Below are 23,365 nucleotides of genomic sequence, written 5' to 3' on the forward strand. Positions count from 1 at the left end.
AAGACTAAAACATGCTCCTCCAGCCAAACTGATGACGAATATGCATTTCCTTTCTTCAGCTGCATAGAAGCCCAGCCAAACCAAAGCTATGGAAAGGGCGCAGGTGACAGGACCGTATCCCAGGTAAAGTCCACAAGAGATTCTCAAAATGGAAACAAGAAGAACGAGTCAACACATTCCTCATAACCTTCGACATTTACAATAAACACAGAGCTTCTTCTCTGAAAAAGAAATAATCTGCTTATCCACCTTATGTGATGTTTATAGATTTTAATATAGAGCATTGTTTCCGTATAACAGCCTGTTATGGGAAAACAGGCTGAATGATCACATATCATTTTAATCTCTTAGAAAAACAAAAACACACAGAAGCGAGTTATTACAATATTAATAATAATGACCATAACAGCTGTCAGAATAATAATATTCATAGTCTGCAATATTTGTGTGTGTGTGTATATATATATATGTATATATATACACACACACACATACACACACATATATATACATACATATGCATATATATGAAAGCTATTTACATACGCATGGTGGTACTGTTGTGCTTTGATATGATATTTTTCAAGTACATCACATCACATCAAGTCCTCATCAGTGAAAGGTAAACATCCTGCAGAGTTCTGAGAGCGATGACAGTCACTGCAATGATTAAAACATAATTTTTTAATAACTCAAATCGCAACCCCATCCACAACCAAAAGGCTAAAATGTGCAAAAAAGACCACACAATAACGCATCGCAAAACTAGGTCATTGTTATGTATTTAGCAAAAGAGAATGAACTCCAAATCTCTTGGTTTAAAATAACTGAAATTTACTCAGCCTGCTCTGGTTAGGGCTGAAATCAGACGTTTTTAGAAGTTTTCTTTTTTGGTTCCCTAAAGGTCCATAGTGGAACACCATCATATGTGAAGAATTAAGAAATCATCACTGATTTCATTCGCTCTTCCATTTAACCAAAATTTCCAAATTTTTCCAATATTTAGCAAAATAATTGCAATCTTACCTGAAATTGAAATTTACTTGAATTCATTTGTTTTTTCCCACACGTTTAATCAAATCCTTCCCAGTAAATACAACAATCATATACTTCAATCATATACTTAAAAATGAAAGCACTCTTACTCCTCAAATCATTTATGAGATCAGGGAGTCTTTTTGACAGATATACATATGGTCACACATACTTAAATAAATGCATGAATGTACACATGCATACGCTCTCACACATGTACATGCTCACACAGTTACACACACACACGACGATGCATGCATACACTCATAATGTACTGACAGACACAGACATATTCTCACTGACACACATGCTCTTGTACACTCTGACACACGCTCTCTGATGAACATACGCACACACCCATATTTCACCCTGTACATAAATGAGATAAATATAGCAATACAAAAACACAAAAGGACAAAGACAAGCATGCTTTTTTATGGTGAAACCTGGAGAAATTAAGCAAATATTTAATTCAGCAGCTCTGAGTAGAACTCGCTGCCTTCCACACCCCCAGTATCCCAGGGTGCACCTGTCAGGTCAGATGTAATTTTAATGCTCTTGAGAGGAAAATCGTCTCATTAGTCCTGTGGCAACCTGACAGAAATGTATCTGGGTTTGACCTCCGAGGCTCTCACCCGAGATCCCCCCCCTCCTGAGTGCACAGTCCGAACAGCTCAGCGTCTCCTCTGTGTTGGAGTGGTCCTTTTTTGGGCTGTCCACAGCTGTTTTCCTGATCCAGGTTCCCCCATTTCCCCCCTTTTGGAGTCTGTGAGGACCACACTGGCCCAGCTCTGGGTACCCCGCTGTCTTAGGCTTCACCCCAAAGTCCTGAAAATGTTCCTTGTTCAGGGGGTGACAGTTCTCAGACAGTGTGATAGAGTCCCACAACAGTACAAGGCTTTTGCTTGCCTTGGATGTTGCTGCTGCTAGTTTTGTCTCTATTTGTTTATATATTTCACTGAAACAGTCTGTAAAAGTCACTGAGATATTCAAGTTGGTGTTCTTGACTCTGGAATCTCAGTCTGAGTCTCCGCCCCCTTGCTCCTCTCTGATTGGCTCAGCAGGTAAAGTCCTCGAAGTTGCCCTGCACCGGCTGATGAGGTAGCATGTTGGCAGGATACATGGATGGGGGGTGGAGATTCTCACAGGGGGTCTGGCCAATGAGAGAGAGGCAAGAGACGAGAGGAAAATTAAGGAAAGAGAAGAATAGCTCAACAGTTCGAAAATACCAGACAGAGGAAAGGAGAAAAGAGAAGAAGAAAAAAGGATAGAGTGATAAAACAAGTTAAGGAACGAGGAAAGGGTGATAGAGGAGTGTTGGCAAATAGCAAGGAAGACAAAAACACCAGGCCCAGAAAAAGAAAAAGACAAGACTAGGAAAATCATGATGCTATTCCTCTCACCGATTACGATCAGAACCATGTGACTAAACTGTCACATCAAACTACAGGGTAGGGTGACTGCAGATCAAATATTAAATCACATAAAGAAGAACACAGATCTGACTACAGATCTCTCTGTTTTTCTATATGGGATTTAATACACCGTCTGTGATAGATACTGCAGATGCTTTATGATAGTGATTGCTCAGACTGTTATTCTGTGATTAGTACTTATGTCACTAAATGGTAGCGATGGAGGTGAGTGAAAGGAAGCTACTCAGTGATAGTAAGGTACTCAATGTAAGTTACTCAGTGATATTAAGTTACTCAGTAATAGTAAGGTACTCAATGATGGTAAGGTACTCAGTGATAGTTCTCAGTGATAGTAAGGTACTCAGTGATAGTACTCAGTGATAGTAAGGTACTCAGTGATAGTACTCAGTGATAGTAAGGTACTCAGGGATAGTACTCAGCGATAGCAATGTACTCAGTGATAGTAAGGTATTCAGTGATAGTGAGGTTCTCAGTGATAGTACTCAGTGATAGTAAGGTACTCAGTGCGAGTACTCAGTGACAGTAAGGTACTCAGGGATAGTACTCAGTGATAGTAAGGTACTCAGGGATAGTACTCAGCGATAGCAATGTACTCAGTGATAGTAAGGTATTCAGTGATAGTAAGGTACTCAGTGATAGTAAGGTACTCAGGGATAGTACTCAGTGATAGTAAGGTACTCAGTGATAGTTACTGACGTGACGCTGTACAGGCTCCAGGTTCAGTACAGCACCCTGCTCGTTGTTGTTGGTGTTCTTGTGCTTCTTCTGAGAGCAACGACACAGCTGGAACTTAATAACCTGCAGGGAACAGACATGAACACCGTCACACACACATGCACACACATAGGCACACACACACACATAGGTACACACACACACACACACACACACACACACGTGTACCCGCACACACACATTACAGGGCTGTGCTCGAACACAGTGGCTGACACAATGGAGCCAGTGCTAACAGGTTCTGCAGTGGAGGACAGGGGGGATTTAGTCAAACCTTCACTGAGCAGTTACGTTTTTACACCCTTCATGACCTCCTTGCTTTTCTCACTTTCATCTGTGAATCCTCATTAAAGCAGACGAGCAATGAGCCAGGCTCAGTTTCACAGCTCATATCGCGCTCTTTCTCCTCTAGAGTAGATCACAGAGTTAAGCACCATAAGCACACTTGTAATATTCAAAAATGATCATTCTTCGCACACTCTTAGTCCACAAAGCCAAGTGCTTGTAGGTTGATTTTGTCTGAGCTCATTCACTGTGTTATTGTTCAGTGTTGTTTGTTCATTTTTGTTGCACATGTAATATGTATTTAATGTAAGAGTAGAGTAGCTTGCATGGTGGAAAAAAGCACTTGCCAAATAAAAGAATTTACAAAATAAATAGTGACTCATATATAATAAGACCATTTTCAGAGGAATGACTGAGTGCTGATCTCTCTGCTATGTGACACTGGTTAAATGTCACTGTGGATCCATCTGTGAAGTCTGACTAAATTACATGTGGTCACAACAGAGTGCATTTGACCATCAGATAAGCTTTGGTGCAGCTGTAATGCAGGTAATACTCCACAGTAACTCACACAGGTAATATTCTACAGTAACTCATACAGATAATATTCCACAGTAACTCATACAGGTAATATCCCACAGTAACTCACACAGGTAATATCCCACAGTAACTCACACAGATAATATCCCAGATTAACTCACACAGGTAATATCCCACAGTAACTCACACAGGTAATATCCCAGATTAACTCACATAGGTAATATTCTACAGTAACTCACACAGGTAATACCCCACAGTAACTCACACAGATAATATCCCACAGTAACTCACACAGATAATATCCCAGATTAACTCACATAGGTAATATTCTACAGTAACTCACACAGATAATATCCCAGATTAACTCACACAGGTAATATTCTACAGTAACTCACACAGATAATATCCCAGATTAACTCACATAGGTAATATCCCACAGTAACTCACACAGATAATATCCCAGATTAACTCACATAGGTAATATTCTACAGTAACTCACACAGATAATATCCCAGATTAACTCACATAGGTAATATTCTACAGTAACTCACACAGATAATATCCCAGATTAACTCACATAGGTAATATTCTACAGTAACTCACACAGATAATATCCCAGATTAACTCACATAGGTAATATTCTACAGTAACTCACACAGATAATATCCCAGATTAACTCACATAGGTAATATTCTACAGTAACTCACACAGATAATATCCCAGATTAACTCACACAGGTAATACTCCACAGTAACTCACACAGATAATATCCCAGATTAACTCACATAGGTAATATCCCACAGTAACTCACACAGATAATATCCCAGATTAACTCACATAGGTAATATTCTACAGTAACTCACACAGATAATATCCCAGATTAACTCACACAGGTAATACTCCACAGTAACTCACACAGGTAATATCCCACAGTAACTCACACAGATAATATCCCAGATTAACTCACACAGGTAATATCCCACAGTAACTCTCACAGGTAATAGCCCACAGTAACTCACACAGGTAATACTCCACAGTAACTTACACAGGTAATATCCCACAGTAACTCATACAGGTAATACTCCACAGTAACTCAGGTAACACAGTACTGTACCTCATACAGGTAGTCAAACAGCTCTAGGATGGTGAGGATGCTGGCTCCGATAAAGAGCCCCATCTGGCCCCCGATGTCGCCTGAAACAGAGCGTTACCATGGTCACAAACGCATAACTCACCCCCCTTCAACAGCCCAACCAGCCCCTTCCTCCTACAGCCCCACACACCTTACAGCTCCTACAGCCTACACCCTGCACCCAATACCCCACAGCCCCTACACCCTACACCTTACAGCTCCTACAGCCTACACCCTACAGCCCCTACACCCTACAGCCTACACCTTACACCCCCTGCACCCTACACCCTACATCTCACACCCCATACACTCTACAGCCTACACCTTACACACCCTACACCCTACAGCCCCTACACCCTACAGCCTACACCTTACACACCCTACACCTTACAGCCCCTACACCCTACCCCCTACAGCCCCTACACCCTACAGCCTACACCCCAAAGTCCCTGCAGCCTACATCCCAGAGCCCCTACACCCTACCCCCTACAGCCCTTACACCCTACAGCCTACACCTTACACCCCCTACAGCCTACAGCCCCTACATCTCACACCCCATACGCCCTACAGCCTACACCTTACACACCCTACACCCTACAGTCCCTGCAGCCTACACCCCACAGCCCCTACACCCTACATCTCACACCCCATACACCCTACAGCCTACACCTTACACACCCTACACCCTACAGTCCCTGCAGCCTACACCCCACAGCCCCTACACCCTACACGTCCTTCACCAGCACTGTCCCCTTACAGAGTGCAGGTCACAGTATCAGAGCTCACTCACTTCCTAAGGGCCAGAGAAAGCACAGATGCATCCGGACTGATTAAAGGACCACAGCTCAATCTGTACAGTCTGATTTAAGGAACAATAAAACTCACAAAGAAAAGCTGCAATCGCTGCCACTGACCCATAAATAACACTGGAGCTTCTGTGCTTTCTTCTATTTATGCGTGTTTGTTTAGGAATGTTGACAACATTTTCATTTCTGTTATAGGCTATAAATAAAGGATCTTATGGATCTCAATGGGGAACTCTCTTTGGTTTTCCTGCAGTATGCAGACAGCATCACAACTATATTTATTTTAGTTTGTCTTTTATTTAAGCAGGTAAGTCATGTTCTCCGTCTTCTGTTCCAGGGGCAATCTAGGGACTCAAAGTGGGCGCAGAATGCAAGGGATTCTGCAGCCAATCAGATATACTGGTGATTAGCATGACGGATTGTGCAGCCAATCAGATATGGGAATGATTGGCCAAATGGATTTTGCAGCCAATAAGATATGGGGTTATTAGCAGGCCACATGGATTTTGAGCAGGACAGCTGGTTTAAGGGCAGACGTGAGTGGAACGTACCCAGCAGTCCGGCGACTTCATACGCTTTCTTCTGCTCGATCGTTTCGTAGTTCAAGGCCTCAAAGAAAATGTCAAGCACCAGAATATTATCACTGTGGATAACAGAGAGAGAGAGAAAGAGAAACAGACAGATATACCGATGTGTTTTATGTTTTTTATAAGGTACCCTTTGATGGAAAGGGTACATAAATCATTTTGCAAATCTTTTGTGTTAATAACAGAACAGTGTTTGTTTCCCACCCCGTGGCAGTTCCTTTTTGTGTCAGTGAATTTACGGCATTGTATTTCATGTCTGTAAAGCAATGCTCCAATCCAAACGTATCCAAATTTACTGATTTAATTCAACTGAACCGCTGAACTCTCAAGTCGTCATTGTGCACTGTGATGTTCCGCACACTGTGATGTTCCGCACACTGTGATGTTCCGCACACTGTGATGTTCTGCACACTGTGATGTTCTGCACACTGTGATGTTCCGCACACTGTGATGTTCTGCACACTGTGATGTTCTGCACACTGTGATGTTCCGCACACTGTGATGTTCCGATGTTCCGCACACTGTGATGTTCCGCACACTGTGATGTTCTCCACGCTGTGATGTTCCCCACACTTTGATGTTCCGCACCACTGTGATGTTCTGCACACTGTGATGTTCCGCACACTGTGATGTTCCGCACACTGTGATGTTCCGCACACTGTGATGTTCTGCACACTGTGATGTTCCGCACACTGTGATGTTCTCCACGCTGTGATGTTCCCCACACTTTGATGTTCCGCACCACTGTGATGTTCTGCACACTGTGATGTTCCGCACACTGTGATGTTCCGCACACTGTGATGTTCCCCACACTTTGATGTTCTGCACACTGTGATGTTCCGCACACTTTGATGTTCCGCACACTGTGATGTTCCCCACACTTTGATGTTCCGCACACTTTGATGTTCTGCACACTTTGATGTTCCGCACACTGTGATGTTCCGCACACTGTGATGTTCTGCACACTGTGATGTTCTGCACACTGTGATGTTCTGCACACTGTGATGTTCCGCACACTTTGATGTTCTGCACACTTTGATGTTCCGCACACTGTGATGTTCCGCACACTGTGATGTTCTGCACACTGTGATGTTCCGCACACTTTGATGTTCTCGCCAGAGACGAGGTGCCAGTGGGTCATTAATCAGCCTCTTCTTTTTATCCGCAGAAGGAGCCACGGATTCCCCCCCCCAGATCTCAGAGCCCGCAGGAGGGTTTGTATTGCAGGAGACCACTTTGCCAGGTTCAGTATGTAAGACCTTTCCTGGTTCCGCCATTAATGTTTAATGCAGGAGAGTCTGAGAGAAGAGCAGGCTGCAGGCTGGCGGTAATGGGATAGACTCCCGGAGAATCCGGCGAGACTCTCATCTTGTTCTGACTCTGTTCTGCCCGAAAGCAAAGCGCTTCGTCTGAATCAGTGCAGTCAGGCGCGCGGCCTCCCACATAAATCATCTGAGAGAAACGTCAGCCGCGTAAGCGTTTGGGTGAAATATCAATGAGAGGAACAGCAACAGCAACACAACCAGGTGTGCATTTATAAAGGGCTGTTCATGCCTGCCGCTCAAAGCACTTTTAATTTAACTTTTAAGGGACAACAACTCAAAGCAAACATCGTTCAGATGCCGCCCGCTGTTTTGCTGACCATCCCCCCTCGAACACTGATGCGTGGATTATAAGTGGAAAGTTTCGCTTTGAACCTGCTATCGCTAACCCGCCATTTCACCGCCACGGGACGCTCCTACCTGTCACCAAACACAACCTCCACAGGCAGACTCCTCGGAGTATCCCCTCACCCCCCCATTCCCGGGACATCCCCCTCCCAACACGCCCTCCGGGAGTATCACTGTGGAAACCTCTCCGCTTGGGGAGGTATCCCACCCCACACCCACCTCTGACGCGGGCCTACCCCTCCCACCCCCCCATCCCGGGGAGTATCCCCCTCCCACCCCCCCATCCCGGGATCCCTCCACCCCATCCGGATTCCCCCAGCCCTCGGATATCCTCATCCCATCGGCTCCTCCCCCCATCCCGGGCTTCCTCCCCCCATCCGGATTCCCCCCCACGGACATCCCCACCCCTCGGATCCTCTCCCCACCCGGACTCCCCCCCACGGACTCCCCCACCCCACGGCTATTCCCCTCCCCCCCCCATCCCGGACTCCTGGCACATCCCCTTAACGCATCACCCTAAAGGGCTCAGCAGAACACGTCCTCATCGGCAACTTTCTTTGTAAACATAACTATTGGTTAAAGTATACTGCAGTACATCTGGATCCAGAGGTTCCAGTCCACAGGCGATCACCATGTTTGGGACTGGAAGAGTCCTCAGAGAAAGACTGATCTCTTCATCAGTCACACACCAGCGCATGCAAACGCTCCGTCACTCCAAGCCCACCGATAGGCTCACATTCCTTCTATAATCATCGACAGACATCCTACAGTTTCCCCATGAAAACAGAAACCGTTTCATATACCTGACTTAATTTTCCCGTTTGGTTTACGGGAGTGAGCGAGCCATGAGCATGGATTTCAACACCTCCTGCTTCGCATCTTAGGGGTCCGTGTTAAGGTTTTTTAAATTTTTTATTCCTGAGTGAGTACTACTGCAGGAAGTGCCCCTCAAAAGTCACATGATGCTGCTCTCTAAATATGAAAGCATTTTGTTGTACATATAAGAGTAGATGAAACTCTTGTCATTTTCCCGGAGTGGGATTTATTTTTTTTTGCCATGGGCTCATGCTTAATGGACTTTTCAGCAGAACTTCAATTCAAGCGCCATTTAGATATAAATGTTAGATGAGCATTATGGTGTAAATTACTGCAAACACATCTTTAAGAGCACATATTACTCATCATTATGATTACATTTCACTGTCCATCATCAACTTACAAAAACAAAATCCAGGTAGACTTATTTAAACAAACTGTGTGAGAACCATCTTTATTCACATTCTCCAACAATCGTGCACACACACACACACACATGCATATACACACAAGCGTGCGCACACATGCACACATACACAAACACACGCACACACACACACACACACACATGCACACATACACAAACACGCACGCACACACACGTGCACACACACGCACACACGCACACACACACACACACGCACACACACACACGCAGGTAGGTGCAGTTACTCACCCAATGTACTGCTCTGACTTGTTGAACTTCTTGGCCAGGTACTTGGCGGAGGCCTTGCTGGGGATCTTGACGAAGGACAGCTCCTTACCGTAGCGCGTGACGTTGCACGGTGTCTCACACACACAGAAGTCACTGTCCTTCTCTACCAGGAAGTCTGAGAGCGAGGAGGTGAGAGGAGGTGAGAGGAGGTGTGGGGAGGAGGTATGAGGAGGTGAGAGGTGTGGAGGAGAGGAGGTGTGAAAGGGGTGTGGAGTTGAGGAGGTGTGAGAGTGAGGAGGTGGTGAGTAGAGGAGGTGAGGGGAGTGTGAGGGGGTGAGAGGAGGTGAGAGGAGGAGTGTGAGGGGGTGAAAGAGAGAGAGAGAAAAGGATGAATAAGACTCCCTCCCTGCTGATATTAAGCTCCCAGGAGCATCACAGCCAGGATTTGCAGGTTTAGTTTTGCCCACAGTAATGTATTGTTCTTATAAATATGGATGATGTGAATATAAAGGAATACAGCACCACAGTGTGCTCGTCTGCGTTACGCTTGCTTTGGACAGAAGGGCTTTTGTGTTTTGAGCGATAACAAGGATTTTATCACAGCTTTCTGTAATTTCCTTGTCTACAGCAGAAATGTATTTTTCGGAAGGGAGCGGAGCGGAGCCTGAATTCTAAATCTTCAGATATGCCAGCGGAATGTTAATGAGGAAAACCAGCGGCCTTTAAGAGTGTCTGTCTGCAGATCCTGCGTCCGCTGGCCTGGATCTCAGAAGCCCTCTCATACAGACCGGGGGGTGCTGTGTTCCACCGTCTCTGTTGTGCTTTTAATTAACAAAAACATCTCCACAAAGAGCCTCACACATGCCGCTTAAAAAAGAACTTATGAAGATTTAAAAGAAGGAATGAACTTCAGATTTTTAAAACCAAGTGGTAGCGTTGAATTTCAGGCAGTGTTGGGGTAAAGGTAGTACTGGGGTGCAGGCAGTATTGGGGTACAGGCAGTGTTGGGGTGAAGGCAGTGTTGGGGTGCAGGCAGTATTGGGGTACAGGCAGTATTGGGGTACAGGCAGCATTGGGGCACAGGCAGTATTGGGGTACAGGCAGTACTGGGGTACACGTACATACCCAGTGCTGGATCGGCACACTCCTTGTACTGCTCTGGGGTGCAGTGAGGAGCATCTCCTGCAGAAACACAGAAAGAACAGAGCTCACATCTTTACCTATGATGAAGTGTCCAGCCAGAGAAATATCTGGCACGTGTAGAGCTGCAAGGCTGTGTTTAATCTGAATGCGACGCAGTGCGCAGTCCTACCCGTTTAATCTGAATGCGACGCAGTGCGCAGTCCTACCCGTTTAATCTGATAACAGAGTGCGCAGTCCTACCTGTTTAATCTGAATGCGACGCAGCGCGCAGTCCTACCCGTTTAATCTGATAACAGAGTGCGCAGTCCTACCCGTTTAATCTGAATGCGACGCAGCGCGCAGTCCTACCCGTTTAATCTGAATGCGACGCAGTGCGCAGTCCTATCTTGTTTAATCTGATAACATGCAACGCAGTGCGCAGTCCTATCCGTTTAATCTGAATGCGACGCAGCGCACAGTCCTACCCGTTTAATCTGATAACATGCGACACAGCGCGCAGTCCTACCCGTTTAATCTGATAACATGCGACGCAGCACGCAGTCCTACCCATTTAATCTGAATGCGACGCAGAGCGCAGTCCTACCCGTTTAATCTGAATGCGACGCAGCGCGCAGTCCTACCCGTTTAATCTGATAACATGCGACAGAGTGCGCAGTCCTACCTGTTTAATCTGAATGCGACGCAGCGCACAGTCCTACCCGTTTAATCTGAATGCGACGCAGTGCGCAGTCCTATCCGTTTAATCTGATAACATGCGACGCAGAGCGCAGTCCTACCCGTTTAATCTGAATGCGACGCAGAGCGCAGTCCTACCCGTTTAATCTGAATGCGACGCAGAGCGCAGTCCTACCCATTTAATCTGAATGCGACGCAGAGCGCAGTCCTATCCGTTTAATCTGAATGCGACTCAGCGCGCAGTCCTATCCGTTTAATCTGAATGCGACGCAGCGCGCAGTCCTATCCGTTTAATCTGATAACATGCGACGCAGCGCGCAGTCCTACCCATTTAATGTGATAACATGCGACGCAGCGCGCAGTCCTACCCGTTTAATCTGAATGCGACGCAGCGCGCAGTCCTACCCGTTTAATCTGAATGCGACGCAGCGCGCAGTCCTATCCGTTTAATCTGAATGCGACGCAGCGCGCAGTCCTACCTGGCATATGCACCATGCGGCAGTTGCAGTTCTCCACCAGGTAGCGCGTCTCGCAGTCGATGCGACACGCAGAGATGCTGTAGCTGTCAAAGAACTCAGAGTCCATCGGGGTCACCTTACAGTCACCCCAGGGTGGGGGCAGGTACACCAGCTGGGAAAACACACATACACACATACACACGCACACACACACACGCATGCATGCAAAATCACACACACATACAGTCTACAGTTTACAACAGTCTCAGGTCTAAACACAGATTAAACAGCCTCTTTCAGATCTAACCTCAGATTCCATTTGCTTCACCTCTAACTGTACCGTATGCCCCCCACCCCCCCCACCACCCCGCCACCCCCCCAGCCCCCGCCCTCCATACCCGCTGTTCCTGGCAGGAGACGAAGGTCTGGAATCCGGGGGCGACTCCGAACCCCAGCTGGTCGATGAAAGGGGGCTCATCCTGACTGTGGATCTGCACCTTGATCCCCGCTTCAAACGAAGTCTCGTCTGCAGGGAGCCAGACACGCCCCAGCTGTCAATCAGGCTGACTGACAGCTCAGCGACTGGCTGAGTTCTTTGATTTGACTGGCTGATATTCCATTATGTCACATTAAGAAATATCAGAATTTTACTCTTGGATTAAAAGCCACAAACTATATATCAGGGCAATATAAACCATCACGGACAAGTAGAGGATGTAGTGAAGCAGACAGCATTTCTAACGACTGAAACACAACACATTTATGCTGGGAAAAAATACACTGATATACCCTGTCAGTATGACTGAGAAATATTTTTAAATGTGCCTACAGCTTGTGTAACACGATAAAGTGAAGCACCAGTTTTATATTAGAGAAAGCAGTGAGGAGCTTTAATGAGAATCTGATTAGCCGAAATGCAGCCAATTGACACATGTGGAGAGGGATAATGAAGAGATGAAATGATAATATGCGCACATTGTTCTCTGACTGTGGGATTACCCTCTGAAATGGGTTACTGCACAGGGGGGACAGCACAGCGGTTAGAGCACGATATTGAGTTGCTTCTGAAAATGAGAAAATGTGCTTGTGTGTGTGAGAGAAAGAGAGTGTGTCTGTGTGTGCATGTCAGAGTGTGAGTGTGTGAGAGAGACTGTATGTGTGTGCATGCGTTTGTGTTTGTGCGTGTGTGTGTGTGTGTGCCTGAGAGAGTGTGTGTGTGCACGTGCGTGTGTACCATAGCGCATTAGCACGATGTGTTAGCGTGGCATATTAGCATGGCGCATTAGCATAGGGTGTTAGTGAGAATGTATTAGCATAGCGCATTAGCATGGTGTATTAGTGGGGGCATATTAGAATAGCCTATTAGTGTGTTGTGTTAGCAGGGACATATTAGCATAGCACATTAGCATGGTGTGTTAGTGGGGGAATATTAGCATAGCGTATTAGAGCGGTGAGTTAGCGGGGGTGTATTAGCAAAGCGCATTAGCATGGTATGTTGGTGGGGGCGTATTAGCATAGCACATTAGCCTGGTGCGTTAGTGGGGACATATTAGCATAGCGTATTATAACAGTGAATTAGCGGGGGTGCATTAGCATAGCACATTAGCCTGGTGTGTTAGCGCGGGTATATTAGCATAGCACATTAGCCTGATGTGTTAGCGGGGGTGTATTAGCATAGCACATTAGCCTGGTGTGTTAGCAGGGGTGTATTAGCATAGCACATTAGCCTGGTGTGTTAGTGGGGGCATATTAGCATAGCGCATTAGAGCGGTGAGTCAGCACCCACCGGTCTCCCCCCACACAGGCAGGTACTCGTCCTGCTGAATGTCTAACATCAGCTCCAGCCCGTTCCCCATGCCGCCCTTGGTGGTGACCAGCAGGGGGCGCCCATCCTGCCCCGTGTTGAAGCTGTAGCACTTCCCATAACGAGTGAAGATCTGTGAAAAAAAGAGAGGGAGAGAAACAGATCAGAGGCAGACGCCACAGGGGGGCTGGTGGGCGGGCGTAGCGCTGCTGTAATACGCCCCAGCGTCCGGCCGGCCTTCAGGGAAGCCGCCGCGCCACATCACCACGCCCACTCGCCGCTCCGGAGAAACGCGGCTCGCTCGCCCTCCGCCGTCATTACCCAGCTCCCGCCCTCCGCCGTCATTACCCAGCTCCCGCCCTCCGCCGTCATTCACCAGCTCCCGCCCTCCGCCGTCATTAACCAGCTCCCGCCCTCCGCCGTCATTACCCAGCTCCCGCCCTCCGCCGTCATTACCCAGCTCCCGCCCTCCGCCGTCATTCACCAGCTCCGCCCTCCGCCGTCATTAACCAGCTCCCGCCATCCGCCGTCATTAACCAGCTCCTGCCCTCCGCCGTCATTACCCAGCTCCCGCCCTCCGCCGTCATTACCCAGCTCCCGCCCTCCGCCGTCATTACCCAGCTCCCGCCCTCCGCCGTCATTCACCAGCTCCCGCCCTCCGCCGTCATTAACCAGCTCCCGCCATCCGCCGTCATTAACCAGCTCCTGCCCTCCGCCGTCATTAACCAGCTCCCGCCATCCGCCGTCATTAACCAGCTCCTGCCCTCCGCCGTCATTAACCAGCTCCCGCCATCCGCCGTCATTAACCAGCTCCCGCCCTCCGCCGCCATTACCCAGCTCCCGCCCTCCGCCGTCATTACCCAGCTCCCGCCCTCCGCCGTCATTACCAGCTCCGCGCCTCCGCCGTCATTAACCAGCTCCCGCCATCCGCCGTCATTAACCAGCTCCTGCCCTCCGCCGTCATTAACCAGCTCCCGCCATCCGCCGTCATTAACCAGCTCCTGCCCTCCGCCGTCATTAACCAGCTCCCGCCATCCGCCGTCATTAACCAGCTCCCGCCCTCCGCCGTCATTCACCAGCTCCCGCCCTCCGCCGCCATTAACCAGCTCCTGCCCTCCGCCGTCATTAACCAGCTCCTGCCCTCCGCCGTCATTAACCAGCTCCCGCCCTCCGCCGCCATTCACCAGCTCCCGCCCTCCGCCGTCATTACCCAGCTCCTGCCCTCCGCCGTCATTCACCAGCTCCCGCCCTCCGCCGTCATTACCCAGCTCCCGCCCTCCGCCGCCATTAACCAGCTCCTGCCCTCCGCCGCCATAACCAGCTCCCGCCCTCCGCCGCCATTAACCAGCTCCCGCCCTCCGCCGCCATTAACCAGCTCCCGCCCTCCGCCGCCATTAACCAGCTCCCGCCCTCCGCCGTCATTAACCAGCTCCCGCCATTCGCTGGGAGGAGCTGGGCTTGGAGCCCCAGCGTCGGGAGGAGCTGAGCTTGGAGCCCCAGCGTCGGGAGGAGCTGAGCTTTGAGCCCCAGCGTCGGGAGGAGCTGGGCTCTGAGCCCCAGAGTCGGGAGGAGCGTTTCAGTCGGCCCGTCTAATCGCCCGCCGGGGAAACACCGCTCCTCCGCTACATCACTGCCGCGGCGCAATGCGCAGGCCTCACACTCAAAATGGCAGCTGTGTGGGGGTGCTGTGTCAGTGCAGGCTGAGGTGAATCATCCACACCCCCCCCCCGCGTCCCGCGTCCCGCGCCCTCCCCCCCCCCCCCCCCCCAAAGAACACAGAGTTCCATAAAGGTCTGACACAAGTGTAATTAATCAGCATCGTTTTTAACATTATTATTATTATTATTATTATTATTATTACCACCGCTATTAAAAACTCCACAGAAAACTCCACAGCAAACTCCACAGCAAACTCCACAGCAAACTCCACAGAAAACTCCACAGCAATGCATCCTTCCAAATATAATGCCGCAGTTTTACTCACGGACATCCACAGAGATAAATTTGTGCATGTGTGAGTCATCGAGAACTACTTCTACTGAAGTACACCAAATGTGTGTATCCACAACCAAAGCACGCCTGCACGGACTGTTACAGCTAGTGGTCCAAAAACACGTAAGCGAGTTCGCATTTTTGATCCATGGGTTCCCTCTGCCGATTTCCAATGCTTTTTTCCCCACAGGGTTTTTGATTCATGCAGAAAATAAGGTCTGCAGCTACCATAAGCCTAAGTGAGTTTCACACGTTATTCAATGACATAAATTACATTGGAAATCTGCCGAGGGAACCCATGGCTCGAAAATGCAAACTCACTTCTGTGTTTGTGGACTACAAACTGTGACACTCTCTTCACACACACACACACACACACACACACACACACATACAGCGGAGAACAGACCTGCCATTCTTTTTGCTTCAGATCAATTCACTGCTATTTGTGTGGTGCATTTTACAGAGACACTGTCGCGCACAGACGTGTTACAGGAAAAACAGGAAACAGGACAATTTTGAAACACAGGGGGGCCTGAACCCCAAAAGAACAGTGAGTGAGGTTAAAGAAAGACACCCAAACACAGGCGAGAAAAAACTCCCTAATCGGAGAAAATCTTGGCAGGAACTCGGCTACAGAGCATAACTACGATGGGACCGTCTGAACCGAATCAGAGCAGCAGTGTGGCACAGAGATACTGCAGCCCTCTGCCCTGCGCCAACAGGTAGCCCACAGTAAGGTAAGAAACCCCAGCCTCCTGTCACACACCACTGTGGGTAATAAACCTGCACCTGCCTACACAGCCCCGGAATCCTACCCCCGCCTCCTGTCACACACCTCTGTGTGCCCCTATTGGCCAATCCCCTCGTCCTAACCGGCCAATGGCAGACTCAGGCTTGTGATGCCTGGGTTTCGGGGCCCAGTCTGTGCTGCTGATGAGCACGTTCGCTGTCTGCGAGCCTCCAGAGAGCGCCACCGCCGCAGCAAGACCATAACACACAGATAATTAGGGCTTAACAAGGCACAGGCACAGGAAGCGGCTCTGCATTACCCTCCACAGCCCCTTCAGAATGAATACTGCCGCTCGCCGCTTCACCGCAGAGCTCGCTTTAACCCGTCCCCGGGCGGTACTCAGACGGCATGGACAGCACAGAGCCGGAGACACCTTCAGCCTGAGGAGCTCACAGGGGGTTAACAGCCGCTAGCCCGGACACAGTAATGAGATCACGACCTTCTGAAAGCTGGAGGCAGTGGAGTGTAGGGTGAGCTGGCCCTCCTTTAATTACACGCAGAGCAGAGAGGAGTGAAGCCTGGGACGGATAAAAGAGACCCTTCGTTTCTCGGTCGTTAGGGGAGTGCGTGGAAATGCTGTTCCGATGTTTCCCGTTTTCATCTTTCAGAAGAGAAAACAGACGCCGCGCGGTCAGAAAGTTTTTCCCCGCCCGCAATCGATTTATTCAGTGAACGGGAAAATATTGAATTTATTAAAATGCTGTGAAGATTGTTTAGTCTCATTTTGCTGCTCCAGTCTAGATCATTGATTTAGTCCAGTGAGCTCTCTACAGCCCTGGCTTTAGTTAAGCAGCCCCCACTCGCCTTCATCTGTCCCACAGGGGCGACATAGCTCAGGAGGTAAGACCGATTGTCTGGCAGTCGGAGGGTTGCTGGTTCAAACCCCGCCCTGGGCATGTCGAAGTGTCCTTGAGCAAGACACCTAACCCCTAACTGCTCTGGCGAATGAGAGGCATCAATTGTAAAGCGCTATATAAATGCAGTCCATACTGCAGTGTGTACTTCATCTGGCCCGCACACTGAATTATACTGCAGTGTGTACTTCATCTGGCCCGCACACTGAATTATACTGCAGTGTGTACTTCATCTGTCCCACACACTGAATTATACTGCAGTGTGTACTTCATCTGGCCCACAGACTGAATTATACTGCAGTGTGTACTTCATCTGGCCCACACACTGAATTATACTGCAGTGTGCACTTCATCTGGCCCACACACTGAATTATACTGCAGTGTGTACTTCATCTGTCCCACAGACTGAATTATACTGCAGTGTGTACTTCATCTGGCCCACACACTGAATTATACTGCAGTGTGTACTTCATCTGGCCCACACACTGAATTATACTGCAGTGTGTACTTCATCTGGCCCACACACTGAATTATACTGCAGTGTGCACTTCATCTGGCCCACAGACTGAATTATACTGCAGTGTGTACTTCATCTGGCCCACAGACTGAATTATACTGCAGTGTGTACTTCATCTGGCCCACACACTGAATTATACTGCAGTGTGTACTTCATCCGGCCCACACACTGAATTATACTGCAGTGTGTACTTCATCTGGCCCACACACTGAATTATACTGCAGTGTGTACTTCATCTGGCCCACACACTGAATTATACTGCAGTGTGTACTTCATCTGGCCCACACACTGAATTATACTGCAGTGTGTACTTCATCTGGCCACACACTGAATTATACTGCAGTGTGTACTTCATCTGTCCCACAGACTGAATTATACTGCAGTGTGTACTTCATCTGGCCCACACACTGAATTATACTGCAGTGTGTACTTCATCTGGCCCACACACTGAATTATACTGCAGTGTGTACTTCATCTGGCCCACACACTGAATTATACTGCAGTGTGTACTTCATCTGGCCCACACACTGAATTATACTGCAGTGTGCACTTCATCTGTCCCACAGACTGAATTATACTGCAGTGTGTACTTCATCTGGCCCACACACTGAATTATACTGCAGTGTGTACTTCATCTGGCCCACAGACTGAATTATACTGCAGTGTGTACTTCATCTGGCCCACACATTGAATTATACTGCAGTGTGCACTTCATCTGCCCACACACTGAATTATACTGCAGTGTGTACTTCATCTGGCCCACACACTGAATTATACTGCAGTGTGTCACTTCATCTGGCCCACACACTGAATTATACTGCAGTGTGTACTTCATCGGGTCCCACACTGAATTATACTGCAGTGTGTACTCATCGAGGACCCAACTGAATTATACTGCATGGTGTATTCATATGAGCCACAGATGATGAACATGCAGTGATGTATTCATGTAGGCAGACAGTTGAATTATGATGCAGTGTGATACAGTAAGAGTAATTGGACATTAGTGAGTGATTCAGTGAGTGAGTGAGTGTGACAGTGAGTGAGCAAGTGAGTGAGACAGTGAGTGAGGGAGTTTGTAAGTGAGAGACAGTGTATGAGTGAGTGAGTGAGTGATTCAGTGAATGAGTAAGTAGGGGACAGTGAGCGAGTGAGTGAGTAAGTAGGGAACAGTGAGTGAGTGAGTGAGTGAGCGAGTGAGTGATTCAGTGAGTGAGTGAGTAAGTAGGGAACAGTGAGTGAGTGAGTGAGTGAGTAAGTAGGGAACAGTGAGTGAGTGAGCGAGTGAGTGATTCAGTGAGTGAGTGAGTAAGTAGGGGATAGTGAGTGAGTGAGTGAGTGATTCAGTGAGTGAGTGAGCGAGTGAATGATTCAGTGAGTGAGTGAGTAAGTAGGGAACAGTGAGTGAGTGATTCGAGTGATTCAGTGAGAGTGAGTGAGTAAGTAGGGGACAGTGAGTGAGTGAGCGAGTTTCCTTTAGAGCCTTAAGCCTGCAGACCAGCACTGAACTGACGCTGTTGGGGCGTGATTAAGGTAACTCTGCTGTTTGTTTTAGTCCAGATACATTTAAATTCCTTGTGCAATGGCCACATTGATTTTTTTACCAGCACCCAAGGGTAGCTTCCTAAGCAAAGTCTGGATCATTAATATTGAAGGAACCTGTTGACTTTGGCCATTATTAGCCCTCCAAGCCAATATGTTGCATCCGGATCCAGGACAAATGTGTTTACATCCACGTCAGAAATTAGTTGGAAGGGAGGGGGACGGCTGCTGGCTCAGCAGGGGTGAGTGTCAGGGTGGCGGGCGGACTCAGCGGGGGTGAGTGTCAGGGTGGCGGCGGGGCTCAGCGGGGGTGAGTGTCAGTGTGGCGGGCGGGGCTCAGTGGGGGTGAGTGTCAGTGTGGCGGCGGGCTCAGGGGGGTGAGTGTCAGGGTGGCGGCGGGCGGGGCTCAGTGGGGGTGAGTGTCAGTGTGGCTGGCGGGGCTCAGCGGGGGTGAGTGTCAGTGTGGCGGGCGGGTGGGGCTCAGTGGGGGTGAGTGTCAGTGTGGCGGGCGGGCGGGGCTCAGTGGGGGTGAGTGTCAGTGTGGCGGGCGGGCGGGGCTCAGTGGGGGTGAGTGTCAGGGTGGCGGGCGGGCTCAGTGGGGGTGAGTGTCAGGGTGGCGGGCGGGGGCTCAGTGGGGGTGAGTGTCAGGGTGGCGGGCGGGGCTCAGTGGGGGTGAGTGTCAGGGTGGCGTGCGGGCGGGGCTCAGTGGGGGTGAGTGTCAGGGTGGCGGGGGGCTCAGTGGGGGTGAGTGTCAGGGTGGCGGTGGGGGGCTGAGCGGGGTGAGGTCAGGTGGCGGCGGGTGGGGCTCAGTGGGGGGAGTGTCAGGTGGCGGGCGGGCGGGGCTCAGTGGGGGTGAGCGTCAGGGTGGCGGGCGGCTCAGCGGGGTGGGCTCAGTGGGCGGGTCGTGGGGTGAGTGTCAGTGGTGGCGGGCGGGGCTCAGCTGGGGGTGAGTGTCAGTGTGGCGGGCGGGGCTCAGGGGAGTGAGTGTGGCGGGTGGGGCTCAGTGGGGTGAGTGTCAGGGTGCGGGGGGCTCAGTGGGGGTGAGTGTCAGTGTGGCGGGCGGGCTGAGCGGGGTGAGTGTCAGTGTGGCGGGCGGGGCTGAGCGGGTGGGTGGTGTCAGTGTGGCGGGCGGGGCTCAGCGGGGGTGAGTGTCAGGGTGGCGGGCGGGCTCAGCGTGGGTGAGTGTCAGGGTGGCGGGCGGGCTCAGCGGGGGTGAGTGTCAGGGTGGCGGGGGGCTCAGTGGGTGAGTGTCAGGGGGCGGGCGGGGCTCAGGGGGTGAGTGTCAGTGTGGCGGGTGGGCGGGGCTCAGCGTGGGTGAGTGTCAGGGTGGCGGGCGGGGGTGAGTGTCAGGGTGGGGTAAACTCTAATGGCATCACGAAGCTTCAGCAGGGCGCCTCGGGACCTCAGCATGCCGGTCACGTCTGGCGTCTGTGGAGCGCCCCCCCCGCCCCCCCCACCCTGTCAGTGAGAGGCACAGAGAGCGTGAAAACACGCTGGATTACAAGCCTGACACACGACTCGAGAGGTGCTTTCAAAGGGTTTGTGTGTGTGTGTGTGTGTGTGTGTATAAGCATGTATGCTTGTGTGTGTGTGTGTGTTGTGTATAAGCATGTATGCTTGTGTGTGTGTGTGTGTGTATAAGCATGTATGCTTGTGTACATGAGTGTGTGTGATACACTCTCATCCACACACAAGTACACATGCTCATACACATACACACACACAGTGTGTGTGTGTATGTGTGTGTGTGTGTGTGTGTGTGCGCGCGCGTGTGCAGTGTATACGGTTAAACTTAACATACATAATAAAGAAAATCAATTCTTAGAAAGCTAAAAAAATTATTTACTAACTTTCCTGAATAATTACGGAAAATGCTGCAGAAACGAACGAACTAAGGAGCAAACATAAACGCCCCGATAAGCGGAGTACAAAAAAGCCAAGCGCTTCAGTTCTTCTGTTTTTTTGTTTTTTTCTCGAAGGTGGGCTACGGAGATTACACGGGCGCTGTTTGTGTTTGATTATCTGAGAAATCCATCACCGCCAACCCGCTGAGGGAAAGCCCAAAATACCTTCAAAGACGAATAGCCGACAAAGCTATACCGACAGAGCCACTCCTTCAAGCGCAGTAAACACAAGTTGACAAATTGCATTCATGAACACTACGCACAACAACGCGCAACGAACAAATGCACGGCTGCAATTTCACATCGACTTAAGTTTTATCGGTTAGAACCATCTTTGGGGAGTCAGTCCGTCCCCTTTACGATAGCAACGGGTCAACGACAGCGGGTCTAACTTTTATGTGCGTCTTAGTAACGCGGACACTCACGGTACTGAAATTCTGATGGCCGCATCTCCGCCCCTGGAAGCGGCAGTGCAGAAGCATCTCCTCCAGCTGGTGCCCGATCCGGTCCAGCAACTGCCCCGTGGATGGCTGAGAGCCGCCGGGCGGGGGTAGAAACCGGCTGAAGTCAACTATTCGGGAAAAGGGGGTCCAAGGTGATTCGCTGTTGTTTTTAAGTGCCTCTCTGGCACCGGCGGAGATTTGCCAGTTTTTCCCTATTAGACCCAGCCACTGACCCGCCACGAACACCTCCGAGCGCTTCATCCGCCTCGGCAACAGCAGGTTCACGTTGCAAATAGTCACGACAGGGAAAACCAGCCGCCGCGCGTGCAGTACGTGCGCCTTGGTGTACACCGGGTACGAGAGAAAGTACTGCACGCGGTTGGACGACCAGGAGAACAGGAAAGCCAGCGACACCAAGAAAGCCAGTAGCCAGGCCAGCCTGCGGAGGTACGAACCAGACAGAAATATATGTGCAAGACCATGAAGCGAAGTGCGTTTCAAGAAGAGCTTCCCGACTTCTGCGAGGGATTCCCCTCGCGCTCTCCGCAAATCCTTAGACTGGCACATGCTGGCGAGAGGATGGCGCGTGATCCGCTGGCATCAGTGTAAACATCGGCTTTTAAACGTCCTCGTGAAGCGTCCCACTCTGAGCAATACAGACGTTCCATGCGCCCAGCAAAGCGTGAAATCTCCGAGTCAGTCACTGTGGTTTTTAAGAACAGACTCAGAGTGGCTTCATTACGTTGTTTTCAATTTAAAATGGTGATGCCCAGGAACTGTGCACGTGGCATTTAGTAGTATTACTGGAGAAGATTAGAATCACTGTACTACGGTAACTGAAATGCATACAAAATTAAGTAAATTATACCCTCGAGTTTATGCCAAGTCAGCTAAAACTATAATGCCAGAATTCTAATAGATTTATTTCTTGTCATTGCAGTCTTTAAGGAAGTCAGATACTGACCTATTATCTTATAATGTGATGAAGTTTGTGCACTTGCTAGGTTTGGGGAACATAACAACAAACCAAATTAAAAAAATATATTAATTAATCAATTAATATTGTTTCTGTATGTCACAATGATACATTACGCTGCCTGTTCAGACAACCGGTGGACAGACATGAACGAATGCGCGCACACACGCCCGCACAAAATCACACCCAGGCAACAGTTTCTCCTCCTAGTGCTGTCAGCAACACCACAACTCGCCAGCAGGGGATGCTGCGAGTCCAAAAATGAAAAAATACTGTACGTACTACCGGCAAGCTTCAGTGAAACGTTCATTTAATCCCGTTGCGCAGATGACAAATCTGGCCAATCCTCTCCCATTTAGGGTTGCGTTGTGTTTAAGGCTTTATAAGACTCGATGTGAGCATCAGACTTATGAATCGGTGCATTAAGCATAACACACGACTGAGCCACCGTACACTCCAGGATGTAAAATCCCTGCATTACAGAATAGAGCAAACCTCTCGAAAGAAACAAAATTTCAGTGTGAGTGATATGAATTCTAACAAAGCAGGCCACTAGGAACCACTACAGTA

At 49.3% G+C, this 23,365-nt stretch overlaps 1 protein-coding gene across 4 annotated transcripts in view; it reads right to left on the reverse strand.

The window, feature by feature from the left end:
- Positions 1 to 269: 269 nt before the first annotated feature.
- asic1a (acid-sensing (proton-gated) ion channel 1a) overlaps positions 270 to 23,365 on the reverse strand; it is a 115,330-nt gene continuing 92,234 nt past the window's right edge. For 2 of the 4 annotated variants that reach the window (XM_064300385.1, XM_064300388.1), the window contains exons 4-12: positions 13,757 to 13,907; positions 12,369 to 12,496; positions 11,992 to 12,142; positions 10,820 to 10,876; positions 9,716 to 9,869; positions 6,518 to 6,609; positions 5,143 to 5,222; positions 3,168 to 3,269; positions 270 to 2,188 (exon numbers count right to left, since the gene is read on the reverse strand). In XM_064300385.1, coding sequence (XP_064156455.1) covers positions 2,093 to 2,188; positions 3,168 to 3,269; positions 5,143 to 5,222; positions 6,518 to 6,609; positions 9,716 to 9,869; positions 10,820 to 10,876; positions 11,992 to 12,142; positions 12,369 to 12,496; positions 13,757 to 13,907 — 1,011 coding nt within the window. In that variant the 3' untranslated portion in view covers positions 270 to 2,092. Of the gene's footprint in view, positions 2,189 to 3,163; positions 3,270 to 5,142; positions 5,223 to 6,517; positions 6,610 to 9,715; positions 9,870 to 10,819; positions 10,877 to 11,991; positions 12,143 to 12,368; positions 12,497 to 13,756; positions 13,908 to 21,801; positions 22,517 to 23,365 lie in introns of those variants that run through there. The other 2 variants (XM_064300387.1, XM_064300389.1) reach the window with 2 other exon arrangements.

Source organism: Anguilla rostrata, chromosome 11 (assembly GCF_018555375.3).
Source record: "Anguilla rostrata isolate EN2019 chromosome 11, ASM1855537v3, whole genome shotgun sequence".
Lineage (NCBI taxonomy): Eukaryota > Metazoa > Chordata > Actinopteri > Anguilliformes > Anguillidae > Anguilla > Anguilla rostrata.